This window comes from Motacilla alba, chromosome 1A (genome assembly GCF_015832195.1).
Source record: "Motacilla alba alba isolate MOTALB_02 chromosome 1A, Motacilla_alba_V1.0_pri, whole genome shotgun sequence".
Lineage (NCBI taxonomy): Eukaryota > Metazoa > Chordata > Aves > Passeriformes > Motacillidae > Motacilla > Motacilla alba.
In genome coordinates, this window is record NC_052031.1 from 70,842,254 (window position 1) to 70,857,911 (window position 15,658).

A 15,658-nucleotide genomic window follows, 5' to 3' on the forward strand; every position below is an offset into this window, starting at 1 on the left:
TTAATTATACACCTGATGCTTTATTTCTAGTTAACACCTCTGTTATTATTACTATTTTCAGGTGCATTAAACCCCACTTGAAATCATTTGCACTTGGTATCTATACCCTGGCAATAAGAGTACTTGGTAAGTCTATTTGTACTCCTGACTCAGTTTTAATTCACTCCTCACTAATCATTTATCTTAAAATTAAGCTTTGGTTGTTGAAAAGACCAATATCTATCTGCAAATAGATATGATATGATTAAAAAAAAAGGTTGGAAAAAGGAGATTGCTTTGTACTTCATAAATCACATCATTATATCTTAGTTATAATTAAAATACACAAGGCCAATATTTATAGGGATGTGATCCTGTAGCCTATGAAGCTAACATCAAAATTAAATCTTGTCCCCTTACTCAGCAGCAAGCGTAATAGAACAGCTGTGGCTGAGAATTTGTGATTGCTTTTCAGGCATACATTCATTAGTTTCTAAGGGAATTAATGTGACTGACTGCAGGTGTGCCTGGGAGTGGGGTTCATTGCAGCCTTGTGGTAGAGAGAGCCACCTGAAATCAAGGGTAACATGAGATGTCAATGAACTGGAAATTCTAAAATCCTCTAGGTCTTCATGAAAAAAAAAAATCAGCAAGAAGCAAGTGCCCTATTTACATGAGCAGAGTTGGATGAACTGGATGAGATTACATCAAAGCAAGCTGCTGGCTTCTTTCTTACACCTTTTCTCTCCAGGATTTTCTCTCCAGCCTTACATTCTCCTCCAGCACCCCAGGTGACACGGAGTGCAGGATGTCCCCATCAGCACACGAAAAAGGCTTTTCCTTTCCATCAGCCCCAAGAACAGCAGTAGGTTTGCCCCTGCCACAGTGGGATCTCAAGATACTTGGAGGATTCCTGCAGGCTCCAAACCCCGCTGTCTCTGTCCCTCCTCATGCCCACCCAACACACAGGACACCCCAACATCCAGGCTGAACAGGCTCCATTGCTCTCAAGAAAGGAGAATTGTCTCCTATTTTTTTTTCCCCAGAGATGTCCCGCAGGGTGAGGAAACCAAACCGTGGCCAGCACTCCTTCCAGGGACTTCCACAGGCTTTTTGATGTTTTGTCATGCCTTCCTGGCTTCCCACAGGGAGGAAAGGGTGGTGTGTGCCTGGGCAGCACAAGGCACGTCTTCCCCAGCCAGCGAACAGCGTGCAAGTGTCATTGCTTTTAGAGTGTATTATCGAGTGTTCTGTGTGAACCTGCCTCTAGATCGAAGCTGATCACCCTGGAGAGTAAATTTCTCACCTCTGTCTGTTTGTTCAATACACCCAGCGGGGATTCCAGCCCCTGTGTATTTTGGAGTAGCCATAGACACCACTTGCCTGAAATGGGGCAGCAAAAGATGTGGGGGAAGAGGAGCGTGCAGACTCTATGACTCCAGTGCACTCAGGTAAGAGCTCTTCTCCATTCCTTCTTCACCTTCTGTTCTTAAAGTACGTCTACACCTGGCACTGGTAGAAGAATTCTGTTGGAAAGTTTGAGTGAAAGATTTGAAACTGAATGAAAAGCTCTGACTAACAATATTAACAATAATGCTCACATTTCACTCTTTTGATTCAATCTCTTTTTTGGGGGGAAGGGTGGATCATCTTGTTTCAGTATCAGCTGGAAATTATTGTCCCTTAATAATTCACAAAAAAAAGTTGTGTTGAAACCTCAATTTTATGCTAAATCTTCCCTCAGCTTTCAATATGTCTGCTGTGATAGTGTGTGTGTATGTGTGTGTGTAAATAAGTTATTAAACCTAATTTTTCTCCATGTTGGAGCTGGATCAAAAAATGGAAGGCAAAGGTGCCACAAAACATGCTTGGCTTATCTAGAGGCTTAAGTGCAGAGTTGTCTTTATTAATTTATTGCTAGAGGACAGTAATTGCCTGAACTGCATTTGGGAAAGGCTTCTCCAGAAATGAAGAATGGAATAACAGTGGTAAGAGGAAAATGGGAGAACAGGTTGTCCCTTCTCCCACCACAAGGAAAATAAACATGAGAGAAGGGTACATCTTGTTTTGAGAACTTGAAGGAAAGAGCAAAATCTCAGCTGGGACTCTTTTTGCTAATAAAACTTTATGATGTTATTGTTGCTGCTGTTGTTGCTGTCATTATGCCTGTAAAGCAAAAATGCCATCAAATGGTCTTGTCATCACTGGTACTGTTTATATATTAAAAAATAGAGTCACTGCCCTAAAAATATTAGTGCTATTCTTACTGAAGCACACTGGGGTGGAGGTCAGGCAATGCCTGAGATGCTTTCTTGAGCACAGGGCACTCTCTACCTGACCTGGGCAAGCTGGCAAACTCCCCTCTCCAGGCTCATCCTTGACTGAAGTGTCCTTACCCAGCCCTACCTGATGAAAAGATGAATGTGTCCTTGATGCCTTCTGGTCGTGTGTTGCCTTTGACAAAGGCTCTGATCAATCATTTCTCTCTCAGGTATGTGTACCTGGGGCTGACTTTGGTCTTGGGCACGGTGTCCATTTTCTTCAGTGTTGCTGTCCTTTGGGTTCTCCGAAAAAGGTCTTCTCCACAAGATGAGACCCTCTCAGCCAGCGGGGAGAGAGGCGCCTGTGGGACAAAGAGCAGAAAAGATAATTTTGTCAATAGTGACCAGTTAATTCAGTCAACTTACTGGCCAGAAAAGGAGACCAGACTTTAGGAAAACTGAGATCTCCACCGTGCTTTTACCCAGTGAGTGGTGTTCCAGGCAAAAATCCATCATCAGTGAAGCAGTATCTTAGTAGCCACCCTGAAAATGTTCACCCTCTTGCAATTTTCACTGTGAGCCCCAAAAGCAAAGACCACCAATTTTTTAGCACATGAACAGCTCTAGAAACACTGCTCACCATTTTTTTCTGCCGAGTGAGGGGATTTCCTACGGCTGGGGAGGTGCATTGTGCCTTCACCCTGACACCGTTTTTGCGGCTGCCCCTCGGCTCCCTCCCTCCTCACGAAGCTGCCAGAGCTGCTGCTGCCCCTCGGTCTGCCCCTGGGTGTGAGGGGCAGTGGGGAGGCTGCCCTGCAGCTCCCTCTGCCATGGCACCAGCCCGGAGGAGCACGAAACCTGACTTGGCCACCTGGAAGGTGGAGGGATCTCCGGCACGGAGCCCGTCCTGGCCAACAGCGAGGCATGGGGCAGGAGGAAGGTTTGCTGGGAGGAAAAATCAGCCTCAGGCTCTGGGCACCTCAGAATTCAATCCATAGCACCAAGGATGTCGAGTGTTGTGGTTAGGAATCCGTTTTCCAGTAGCTTTTGTTCCAGCACAACGATCAGCAGTAGAAGTTGTCGTTACAAAGAGGCCACAAGAGAACCATCCAAAGGAAACTGGGATGAAAGTAGAGCTTTTTTAGATTTCCAGCAGTTTCTTGCTACTTGCTAGTACTCAGTGTACTAAATAATTCCATGCACTTTATGATGTAATAACAAAATTATGCAAGATACATATGATTTCTATTTTAAAAAGCTATGACAAGACAGCTTGGGAAAAATAAAATTCAAATTAATTAAAAGACCGGGTGACTTGGGGCTTTTCCTTTTAATTTATTGTATTTTCTAGCTGAAATGAAGACATTTTTGGGGCTTTGTCAGTATTTGATATTAATTATATTTGGGGTGGGGAGTGCAAAGGAGAGCTGTTTAATGTGAAAAAAAATCTCAAGAAAGCTTGCACTGAAAAAGATGGTGGTGAGTCCACAGGGATATCCTTTAAAGCAACCAGAATTTTTGGGCACATGGTGAAAGGTTGGCTTCTTCCTTCACCACAATATTGGCAAAACAAACCCATATCACACCTTTTGTGCCCCAGCAGTGACTGTAGGTGCCCTGCTGCCCCTCCTGTGGGGTGCATGAGGAGGGGCATGTGCTTAAGAGTGGGATTCACTGGGCTTTTTCCATGATCAATGTCTGTCCTGTGCCATCACGGACCTACCTAATCCACTCAATAGCAGCACCAGGAAGGATGGTGCTTAAGCACCAAAAATCTGCAGAAGGTAAGGCTTTAAACCTGTCACTGGGGAAAATGCATTTGTCAGAGGCAGAGCCAGTGTCACCCAGATTTGCCACTTGGGTCTGTGTTTGACAGTGGCCTGGAATTTGGAGACCCAAACTCCTGTCCCAGATCTTTGTCCTCCCAGGTGAGTGTCAGGGCTATGGGCAGTGAGGTCCTGCACATCTGTGGCTGTTCACGCTGGGTTCAATACCACTGGATATTGAACTAAACAAAGATAATTAAAATAATCTGGAGGCTTATGAATATGGGACTAAGGCAAGAGTTGTGGTTGGGGTGAATCACAAAGATTGGCATTCCTCAGGTCTCATTCAGATTGCATCATCATAAAAATAACAAAAAATGGCAAACTGCACCAGCAGCCAGGAGTAAGAGCAATGCTGGGAGCCTTCCACAGCCTCCTGAGGAGGGCACTTCCCACAGAAATGAGCTGTCAGGCCCCATGAGAGAAAGGAGGAACCCAGCTGAAGATAAAAAAGGAGAGATATCTGCATTTCACTCATTGCTTGATGTTGTGTGAGTGTCAAAGCAAGGGGGATGATTCCTACTTTGTGAATCCGTCCTGGTGAGGACACTGCTACTCACCAACTCTGAAGCTGTCCCAGTGGCAGCTCTGCACATGCCTGGCAGCAAGAGGGCCAGGAAAATTCACTGATATCACCTGGGAGAGAGAAAATTTTCTTCTCAGGAGCTGGAAGAGTGCTGTGTTGTGGATTCAGTAGGAGAATGATGTCAATAACACACTGATGTTTTGGTTGCTGAATTGTGTTTACCCCAAGTCAAGGAATTTCCAGCTTCCCATCCACTGCCAGTGAGAAGCTGCACAAGGAGCTGGGAGGGAGCATGGCCAGGGCAGCTGGCCCAAACTGGCCAAAGGGATATTCCCTACCCTGGAATGCCATTGCCCGTATATCAGCTGGAGGGAATTGGCCAGGAGGAACCAGTGATTGTTAAGGAACAGACTGGATATCAGTCAGCAACCACGTCATGCATCAAACAGTTGTCTTTCTCAGGTTTTGCTTATCTTTCTTTTTTTACTCCCTTTTCATTGCAATTATTGTTATTCTATTTTATTTTATTCTAATTATTAAATTGTTCTTAGCCCATGGGGTTTGCCTTTAATTCTTTTTTTCAGTTCTCCTCCCCACCCCTCTGTGGAGGCAGGATGAGAAAGCAGCTGCATGGTATTTAATTGTTGGCTGGGGTTAAATCACAGCACACAAATAAAGAAATTAAGATAAATAAATATATCCTACTCTAGTTCAGAAAGAAACAAGGACAGAAAAAATCAGCTTCATAACTTATCTCCTATGGCTATATGTTAAGCCTGTAGTTAGTGAATAATTCTTTAAAATACAGGCTTTCCTTCCATAACCCATTTTCTTTTCACAGAAAAATACCAGAAAATAATTTGTTTCAGTAACTCTTATTTGCACTATATTTTGAAAATGTCCATTTTTCTCCTCCCTTCCTTCAGCTATGATAATCCTCTGTAGAAACCATTCCCACTTTGAACGATTTTCAAGTCTGCTACTTCATTTTTAGTGCTTTAAGTAGTAACATGGATGCCTGTATGAATGTCAGACCACAGACACACATTCTGCACTTGTTATAATACTTGAAAAAATTATCTCAGCACTATCTGGATCTGTGAGCATCTTCCTACCAGAATTCTTCACCTTAAACTAGGTCTGCAACTTGGTGCTGTCTCACCGAGGCCAACAAACCTGGATCTTCTCTTTTCTTTTTAGAGTTAGAGATACTAAACCACAGCCAAGAGACTGCAAAGAAGCCAACACCTTGCACTTTCAGAGGTGAGACTGTTAGAAGAGTTAGTAGCTGAGGGGATTGCCCAGCCTTTGCTCTCAGCCTTAGAGGCCAGAGTGGGACTCACCCCCTTGTTAAGAAGCTCTGTGTGCCATGTGAAGGAGGGATGTTATAGCAAGGTGCCCAGCTGTCACAGGCAGGACATCATAAAACCCCATAATAAAACATTTCCTCTCCTACCTCCCAGCAAAAAATGCAACTCTGAAATGAAATTACATGTCTTAGTTATAGGCACATCATTTTTAACCGTGTCAGGAGGGAATATTCAAGAACTTCTAGCAAAAAGGTGAAAAGTTGAGATCAGAAGACTGAGAGAACAATGCATTATATATATATATATATATATATAAATATATAAAATATAGCTACTATATAAAATATAGCTATATAGCTCATGCCATCCCAGCATCAGAGGAAATTACCAAAAAAAACAGAGAGCAAGGGGTGTGGATATCTCCAAAAGTGTAAACAGGCTGAAAAATTACAGATTCCCTCCTTGAAATGCTCAAAATAATGAGGAGGATTGATGCATGGAAGCACTATTGCAATATTCTGAAATAACAGCGCAATTGGTATCATCTGAGAGAAAGCACTGGCAGCACCACTTTGGCTGATGATGGCACAACATGCAGCTTAATTCTGCAAAACATTAAAAGTTACTAAAAATTCTAGAAGCTATGAAGTGCACAGGCTTGCAAGCAGCCAGGTTGCAGGGGTATTTTAAAAGCATTTGCACACAGATAAACATTATTAATAATTGTTAATAATCTAGCCCAAAGGCTGTTGCCTAGAGGGTTGTCTTTTTTTTGGGCCCTGGAGCATCACTAAGCAGGTGCTGCACGAGGCAGCTTTTCATCCAGTGCTAATCAACTTCTAGAAGGCCAAAAGTCCATAATTGCTGTAAAAATGATGAGGGGCAATTTAAATGTGGGGCCCTTTAATGGTGATTCGAGGTGCTCATTAAAAGGACCTTGCTTGAGCAACATGTGGCTAATATCAGCAGGTTGGTTAACCAGCAGCTCATCCCAGATTATTGCAGTTCAGTGAATTTTGAAGAGAGTAAATAAGGAAAGGATTTAGTGGGGAGCACATGGAGCACATTCTCACAGCTGGATGGTGCCCCGGCCAGGAAGCTTTCTCTCATGGCTGTTGAGCATGGTGAGTTTGAAAGGTTGTTGTGCACAACCAGAACCCTCTTGTTGATCCTGTGATGTTGGCACTTCTAAAATAAGATGTGGGGAAACACAAACTTGTTTAAGTAAAAACCAACCCGTGATAAGATTGTACAGTCAGCAAAAATCTGTTTATTTAACTGTGCAGACAGACTGTTTTCTAGTGTCTGGAAATCAAGCAGGATAAAACTATCATAGAATTTATTTATTTATTTATTTCACTAGAACAGTCCATGGGATGTTTCTGACATCTGATAGATTATTCTGGCAGGAAAAAAATCAAGACTCATCCATTCTTGTAACAGATCTGCTCTAGTGTAACAAGACAGATGAACAGTTTATGGCAGTGGTTTTGTTTATAATGCCAGCTATTTAATTATGTGAGCCACATTAATTGTTTCAGTCCTGTTAGCTCACTTAATGTCCCAGACCATGTGAAGGTGGTGGGGGCTTGCCCTGGGGTTTCACCTGAACTCAGCATGGGTTTTTGTTTCTGCTGTTCTGAGGTGCAGCTCACGTTTGGATGGGCTACTAAAAAGATCTAAGCACTCTCACCTGCCAGCGATTTACACTTAATTAATTCTGTGTCTGTAGTAACAACTCCAGTCCAAGCTGCTGGTTAAGGCTGAATGCAAAGAGAAGCTGTACAACCACCATCAATATCTACCCTTTGTATTTTAAATAGGAAAAAAATGAAAAAAAAAATCATTAAAACAGCTCATCATGATCTGCTTTTCCCCAGACAGATGCATGAGGCAAATCAATGAGAAAATTGTCAAGTTCTTTTGAAAGGCAAATGCTCCGCTGAGCAGTGGAAGGATAAATTCCCAGACACTGCCTAAGATGGAGACCACAGATCAGCTGTTTTTCTCTCTTGTTATCTCAACAGCACCAGAAACCAGGCACTGGGACAGGAGCACCAAAACATCTTTTTCTGTTGTGGAAAAGGCTATTTTCACCCTCTGAGGATTCCTGTAGTATCTTAACTACAGGACTATTTGCTTGCACTTGCTGTACACGATCCCTTTTATTTAGTTTGTTAACAAAGAGTTAAATTTTAAAACACATTGATTTTCTGTATCTAGGATTAGTGTCCTGAGAATAAGAAGGGCTCTGATCAAAGCTGCCTGCTCCAGCTGGCCCCTGCCTGGGAGCAGCTCCTGCTGCCTGGCCCTGCCAACTGTGCCTTGGCAGCCTCTTCTCCTGGTGGGATCTGCTGCCACCCTCTGCCTGGAGGAGCCTGCAGCCGGCTAAAGGTGACTGAATAAGGTGCTAAAGGTGACTCGCTGTGGCTTTTGTAAGGACTGCTTTTAACCCTCAGCAGGAATCAGGAATTGCTGGTATCCCAGTGTTCCTATTAAGGGGATTTTTTGCTCTTATAATCCTTTTTATTTATATTTTTTCCTGCAAGTGTGAGTAATATGGAGGTGGGCCTTGGATGGAAAAAGGGATACATCTCTTTTTTTTAGGTGTAAAATCACAGTCTGATTTTACTTCAGTGGTTTCCCATTCTGGCAGTTTTAATCAACATTTCTTGGTTCAAGAGGTCAGCTTTGATTGTGAATGCTTCCACAGACAGTTTGGACAGCAGCAGTCTAAAGATAGAAAAATGCTTCTCAGCCACACTGATAGCAAAGTATAAAAGATACTTTAATCCTGGAAAGTTATAAATTCATGGTATATACAGGGCTAGGAAAAAATAGGGAGAAACTGATTTGTATTCACTCATCGGAATGATGAAAACAAAGAGATTTTGTTTTTCATATAAGGGAAACAAAGAATGCTTCCTTTATATGATAAAGAAAGTAGCACCTTTTTCTACAGGTTCTACTGCTCCAAAGTAAGAGAGTAATTTTAGCTCCATCTCTTTCCAGATGTTTAGGATTAAAAGGCCAAAACCCCACGTGGGTAGGTCAGCTAATACATCTGAAGACAACCTGAAAATGCAACCTTGGGAATGCAAAGCTCCACCATAAAGCTTTATAAAACAGGGAATACATGCTTGTCTTGTGACTAGAAGTGAGTAGTTGGTGTTTTATGCCACAGCAGGATCACTAACTCTGAGAAAGAGGCCCATGGATTTCCTTCTCTTGCGTGTATTTAATGCTCAGTGATGCTCTGACTGTGAGGACAGCTCTTTCAGAGAAATTGCAGTGATTGCAATGTCGGTTGTGTTGGGTTTCTATTCATTCAGAATCAAATATAAAGGATGCAATCATAACCTAACACCATGGATTTTCTCTGTAGTGATGAATGAAGCGATCACATTATTGATCACTTAAGTCACGGAAAACTAAAAATTGTTCTGCACAAAAAGTTACAGCCAAAATGAATCAATGAAATAGCAGCAGAGGTTTATGGAAGATCATAGACCTTGAAGCCATTATAGGACAGAATGGGCTGGTGATTTGGAACAGTCAGCATGGATTTATCAAGGGTACATCAAGGTCTGACTGAGCTGGTTGGTTTCTATGAGGAAATCACACTGCTGGTGGGGTGAGAGCTGGCAGGGAAGGGTACATCAAGGTCTGACTGAGCTGGTTGGTTTCTATGAGGAAATCACACTGCTGGTGGGGTGAGAGCTGGCAGGGAAGGGTACATCAAGGTCTGACTGAGCTGGTTGGTTTCTATGAGGAAATCACACTGCTGGTGGGGTGAGAGCTGGCAGGGAAGGGGGCAGGAGCTGCCAGGAATGGAATATTTTGGTGTGACATCCCAGCAGACAGCAGTCATAGCTCACCTGCCTCAAGAGCAACTTCCCTTTTAAGTACAATTACTCTCAGGAATCAGCAGGGACACAACCAAATAAACCTGTTTGGGTTTCCTTGAGCTAGGGTTGTAAGTGATAAAGGGCTGCTCCAAAGTACACAGAGCCCTCATAAACTTTCATATTTCACCTGCCTTTGCTGCTAATAGCAATAAACTAGAAATATGAACAGCTTTCTATGCATGAGTGATTCTTGAACACCCTCTTTCTTCCATACATCCAAGGCATTTACCTTTTCTCTTCCTGCAAGTTCTTTGCTGGCTCTAGCAGATCTGAACTGAATGGATTTTAGCCATAGACCGTGAAAATAAACCTTCATAACAAAATGCATTAGAAGCAGGAATATTTCTGAAGTTGGTACACCAGATTTTTAAACACCAGGAAGGTGTGAACCATTATAACCTAGACAATTTCAGGGGAAAAAAAAAAAAAAAAAAAAAAAAAAGATGCTTCACGAGAATTTACAAAAGGAGCACATTTGCACGTCTTCTTCCTAATTAACTTTTGACCTCTGTGGATAAACATGGATTTTGGGACCTTTAACAGAGGGCAGAACTGGGAGGAGACAAGATTAAAACATTGGTTTGAGTTGGAAGTTAATGATTCTTCTACCATGTACCAGCAGAGCTTTGCTTGAGGAGAGAATTCTCAGACTTTTGAGCATTTGTGGGGTAGTATAACTGCTGTTGTTGTGGATGCAGAACCTAGGTAGGAACCTCTTCAATATTCTTTCTGCTTAGGAACCTCTTCAATGTTCTTTCTGTTTGTCTTTAAAATGTTGGTGGTGGTGTTTGCAGCTGTCCAACAGGACCTGTGTCATTCCCAGTTGCATTTGCTGTGACTGGTAGCAGCAGAAGCAGTCCTGGTGGCAGTGGCAGTGCGTTGGTGGTGGCATGCTGCACTGTGTGTGTGACTCTGAGCTGTCAGCATTGTGTGTTGGGCAATGAGCATGGGGCCTGCACAGCTCTGTGATACTCATTTTTCACGTTAGCTGAGCTTCAAAGGTCTTGCTGTGGGTGTGTTTAAAAATCAGACAGTTGGATTAGCGCTGCAATTAGTGTAAATCATTGCAGTTCCATAAATTGCTGGAGGAAATGTGGCTCTTGATTTGTGATTTGCTCTTCTGCTGGGTGAAGTCACAGTCCCTGAGAGTGCAACTGTGGTGACAATCAGCCCAAAGACTTAGAGAGTCTTTGCTGCATTCTCAAAAGTCCTCAAACATCACTATATTTCTCTTTTGTAAGACTCTACAAAACCTGCAGCAAACCATTGTCTTGACCTTTGTAAACTTACTACCTATTATACATGCAGAGTTCTTTTTTAGTGGATGTTCTTATTCATTATAATTTGCATGTAATTAGAGGGTATCAAACAAAGCTGATTTTTTTTTTTTTATATCCACTGAGAAACAGATCTACTAGAGTTAGGCTGTGGCCCCTATAAGCTCATGTCCCCTGAAGCACTGGAGATCTGTCCTGTGCCAGGCTGGCTGCATTCACTGCAATTGGACTGCAAGCTGCTGCAGGATGTCCTGTGGTGTCCTGGCAGCTGGCAGCTCCCAGCAGCACAAACAATGCTCACTGATTATTAGTTCAGAGCCTTGGTTTTCTCCCACCCAAAGTGGCTCTCAGGGGAGACTGTACTGAGCACAAAATCAAGTGAATTTGTCAAATGTTCTGAAAAGTGAACTGAGTGTTAAATTCCATCTGTCTGCTCTGCTTAGAACTTTTTGTGGATTTTTTTTCTTGTTTTCTGGGAAGAGGTTTGTTTTCTTCCCCTAGGAAGAAAGACAGGTTAATTTATGTTTAGGCTGATTGTCTACCTAAACAATACCAATTAGTTACTTGCCTAATCCTGTCTTTCTGCAAATGCAACTCTCTCAGATCACTATTACAGAAGAGTAGCTTGTGCAGGCCAGGAATGGTAGTTTTAGAGAACTCATATTAGTGAAAGGGCACATTTGGTGCAGAAAGCTTCCTACTTTTGTTTTCATACTTCATATTTTTAAACAGACCTTTGATTTATTAAGCATGGAAAAAATGCTAATGAAAAAATCTAAAACAACAACTTTATCAATACTTAAAATTATCAGGCTCAGCAGCTACTGTAAGTTGTCATCAGTTGTCAATTGACCTTTTATCATTTTTTTTCCTAATGTTCTTGTGGCCTGGAATTTCCCTAGCCTTCATCTCTTCCATCTCCAGCTGATATCTGTGTAGGTCAGGGTCATCTGAGGGTGGGAGGACATACTGTCACCAGATTCTAAGGCATGTTGTACCTTTAAACTCTCAAAAAAAAAAAAAAAATCCCCTTCTCCAATGCTGCAATGACATTCTCCCCCAGCATATTATTGTGGTCATCAATGTATCATAATTATGAGGAGAAGTTTGTATCTTCAGGTTACACAAAGAATGAATTTCAGAGGACCAGCTGCTCAGAAGTATTTGTGTACTAGCTTTTCCTGAGCACTAGGAATTTTATTTCATAACATTTTTGTTATGTAGTGCAGTCTTGGAGAAATCCTTCCTCTACTTCTTGTTCCTATCTGTCTGAGTAGCCAAGGGGAAGGAGAAGCCAATTCTTTTTGTGCTGGTACATGTGCTGACCCAGCCTTATAGCATAGCCACAAAAGAGTTTGGGAAGTAGATATTAGCAGTGGGAAAGCAGATGGATGTTTTCCAGCATTGGAAAAGTTCATCCAACTTTTTTCAGCTGCATTCAAGCATGTAAAACCTCTCTTTGTGTGATTTGTTTCCCCTCTCTCTCTTTTTCGCTCTTTTCTCAAATGAGGAGAGTATTGTGGAAGGTGAAACAAATCAGATCATGTGAGCCGTGATTTCTGAGTTCTGATTTGAGGGCATTAATTGCAATACTCCAATCTGCAGATCTGAACATGGCTTGTTTCAAGTGACCCATTTCTTTCTGAGGGGCTCTGCAGTGGCTTCTGGATCGTCCTTGAGAAATCTGTTCTGATTGTAGTGGGAGTTGCACAAACAGGCAAGTGTTTTCATTCTTTAAATAAACTTTGCAAGCAGATATATAGACTTCCTTTGCAGCTTTTCTCTGAAGTTTCCTTTTTTTAGTTGTTGTCCATCTCTCAGACACAGAGTTTTAAAAAGCTGAGAAAAAAAAATTAAGTCTTGAACTATCCATTGCAATAAACCAAAATACAACTTAATAACCAAACAAGGCTTTCAGCACTAAAACATTGTGATGTGTCAAAGGATATATCATTGTCTGTGGCTACAGGAAGCTCCTGGGGAAAATGGAGCAGTTCTGCTGAACTGCTGAGTTGCAGATCATTTCAAGCATCTGGGCATATAGACAGCAGTCTGCAAACAGAAAGAGATCAGGGATACCCTGCATATTATTGCAAGAAGGAAAAAAACCCCAAGTAATATCCTTACAGGAGGTCAGTTAGGTGAAATAATAAACTCTTTTGTCACTAAGAATTGTTTCCAACAAGCCAGTGTAAAGGAATAAATTGGACAGCACAGTGTTGCTGCAGATTTTACCAAATCAAAGCCTGAGTTGTGAGCCACATGGCCTGCAAATTTAGAGCTTCCTAGGAGTCCCTGTGCTTCAGCACTACTGCTTTGTTGACCCTTGTAGTTCATTTCTGGACAGAGATTTTGTCTCTTACTCCTCTGTCAAAACTGCCTTTTTAGCATTAAAGGTAGTAGGGGGGCTCATGTCTCTGTAAAAAAAATATGTCAAAACTAGATACTTCAGAATTTAAATAAATATACACTTTGGAACATGCAAGTCATTGAGAAAATTGTTTTAAGTAGAAAGGTTCAGTTTCAACATCTCAGCATTTCCCTGCGATTATTTTCACCAGATTCATCAGAGAGGTCCTTGAGCAGCTCTATTTTGGCATATGTGCTTTGGTGTTTATTACTGTTTTCTCTCGAGCTCAGATCACTCAGGAAAGGAATCAGCCATGACAGTGGAAACCAAACCCAGCAACGCCAGCGACTCAAACCAGGAGGCAGAGCCTGACCAGCTTTTGGATGATGAAGGAAGCAAAAACCCACCACTCAAAAAGACTTCCTCTTGCACTGGATTGAAGGTTTGGTGCCTTAGCAGTACCACCGTGAATTACCACTGTTTTTTGTCAAGAAATGTTGTTTTTTGTCACAAATGTTGACATTTGTGACATGCCAAATTCCTTCATTCCTATCCCTGTCCTTTGAGGAACCGGATATGCACTAGAGGTCCAGGGGACAGTCAGATATTATATTTTTCCTAAAAAAAAATAAAAATTCACGATGTACTGTATTTACTAACAAATTACTTGTAGGTGGATCCCCTTCTTGGTCATTAGAGAGAGGCAGCAGCTTCAGGTGGAAAACTTAAACCAACCTCAATTAGGTGCCTACAATGCACTTGTCTGGAGGTTGTTGTCACCAGTCTTGTAGGGTCAAAAGAAGGTGAGGTGAACTACATTTCATCAACTGTTTTGTGGCTGACCTGAGGATTGCCTTTTAAACCCTAAAAGACCCCAGTGGTTTTTGTTGGTGTTTTCATGTTTATCAGCAGTTTGACATTTCAGCCAAACCCTCTGAGAATACTGCTGGCATGAGCCACAAAGGGTGATTCTCAGAACTTTTGCCAGTCAAGCTCAGGAAATATAGAACATATCAGGACAAACCCCACATTTGGAAGTTTTTTCTCCTCCTTTCTGACAAAAAGAGAGTAAATATACCAATTTTCAAGTTTTTGCTTCCTGGATTGGCTTAATTTCTTACAGTAGATAGCATGGCAATGTCTAAACCTATATTTGCTTTGTTTATTTACCCAGGTGTCTGTTGTATTAGAACTCTTGCCCAGTGAGCAACAAGTCTATTTGGTTTTTAGACTGTGTGGAAATCACTGGATAATATTTAAACAAACTTAAATATTTTTTTCCAAATAACTCTACTTACAAAAGCCACCCGGTGCGTTGGTGGAAGCAACAGTCAGGCTACAAAAGAGTATTAGGCTTTTCCTTGTGACATAAATGGTATACAGGCAACGTTTCAGAATATATGATGTGACAGAGATGAGCTCCACCAGTTAGTACCACATTCCTCACACTGATGTTTCATAAAAGCTTGCTTAAAGCATCAAAATGGTGCCACATGATTGAGTTAGAAGCAGTTATGAATTGGCCGAAAATAAGGAACGTGTGACCCAAGCAAAAGGTAATTTTGGTTCAGATTATTGTTACTCCAATTTGAGTAACAAATATCTGTCATGATGATGATGATGATGGCCCCACACCATTTTAAATATGTTTCACACCATTTTAAATATGTTTCACACCATTTTAAATATGTTTCACACCATTTTAAATACGTTTGATCCCTCTGTGACCAGTTCTCCTGCCTCTCCCTCCCCCTCTCCTGTCTGAATCTTTCCCCAGGTGTTTCTGGCTGCTCTGTCCTTCAGCTACTTCAGTAAAGCCCTGTCTGGTACGATAATGAAGAGCTCCATCACTCAGATTGAGAGAAGGTTTGACCTGACCTCCTCCATCGCAGGGCTCGTCGACGGGAGCTTTGAGATGGGTAATGGATGTTCCCCAACACACAGAGAGCTGCTCAGAGACAGCATCTGGCACTCATTCTGCTTCTTTACCTTGCAGGCAACCTGCTGGTGATTGCATTTGTAAGCTATTTTGGAGCTAAGCTGCACAGGCCCAAAGTAATAGCTGTGGGGTGCTTTACCATGGCTTTGGGATGCTTTTTGTCAGCCATGCCTCATTTCTTCATGGGATAGTAAGTACTGATTGTGGTTAATTTGGGTAACCTAGCACTGGAGTTGCATGGTGCTTTCTGGTTGTGTATTTAGCCTTAGACTTCCAAAGGCC

General features: G+C 42.0%; 1 protein-coding gene across 9 annotated transcripts in view; it reads left to right on the plus strand.

The window, feature by feature from the left end:
* Positions 1 to 15,658, plus strand: part of LOC119708221 (solute carrier organic anion transporter family member 1C1-like) — a 47,553-nt gene that overhangs the window by 22,808 nt on the left and 9,087 nt on the right. For 2 of the 9 annotated variants that reach the window (XM_038154348.1, XM_038154351.1), the window contains exons 13-15: positions 62 to 126; positions 1,313 to 1,430; positions 2,471 to 3,821. In XM_038154348.1, the coding sequence (XP_038010276.1) occupies positions 62 to 126; positions 1,313 to 1,430; positions 2,471 to 2,693 (406 nt within the window). In that variant the 3' untranslated portion in view covers positions 2,694 to 3,821. Of the gene's footprint in view, positions 1 to 61; positions 127 to 1,312; positions 1,431 to 1,900; positions 2,389 to 2,470; positions 3,824 to 8,170; positions 8,297 to 10,368; positions 10,516 to 12,692; positions 12,805 to 13,727; positions 13,880 to 15,214; positions 15,357 to 15,433; positions 15,567 to 15,658 lie in introns of those variants that run through there. The other 7 variants (XM_038154349.1, XM_038154356.1, XR_005258988.1 and 4 more) reach the window with 6 other exon arrangements.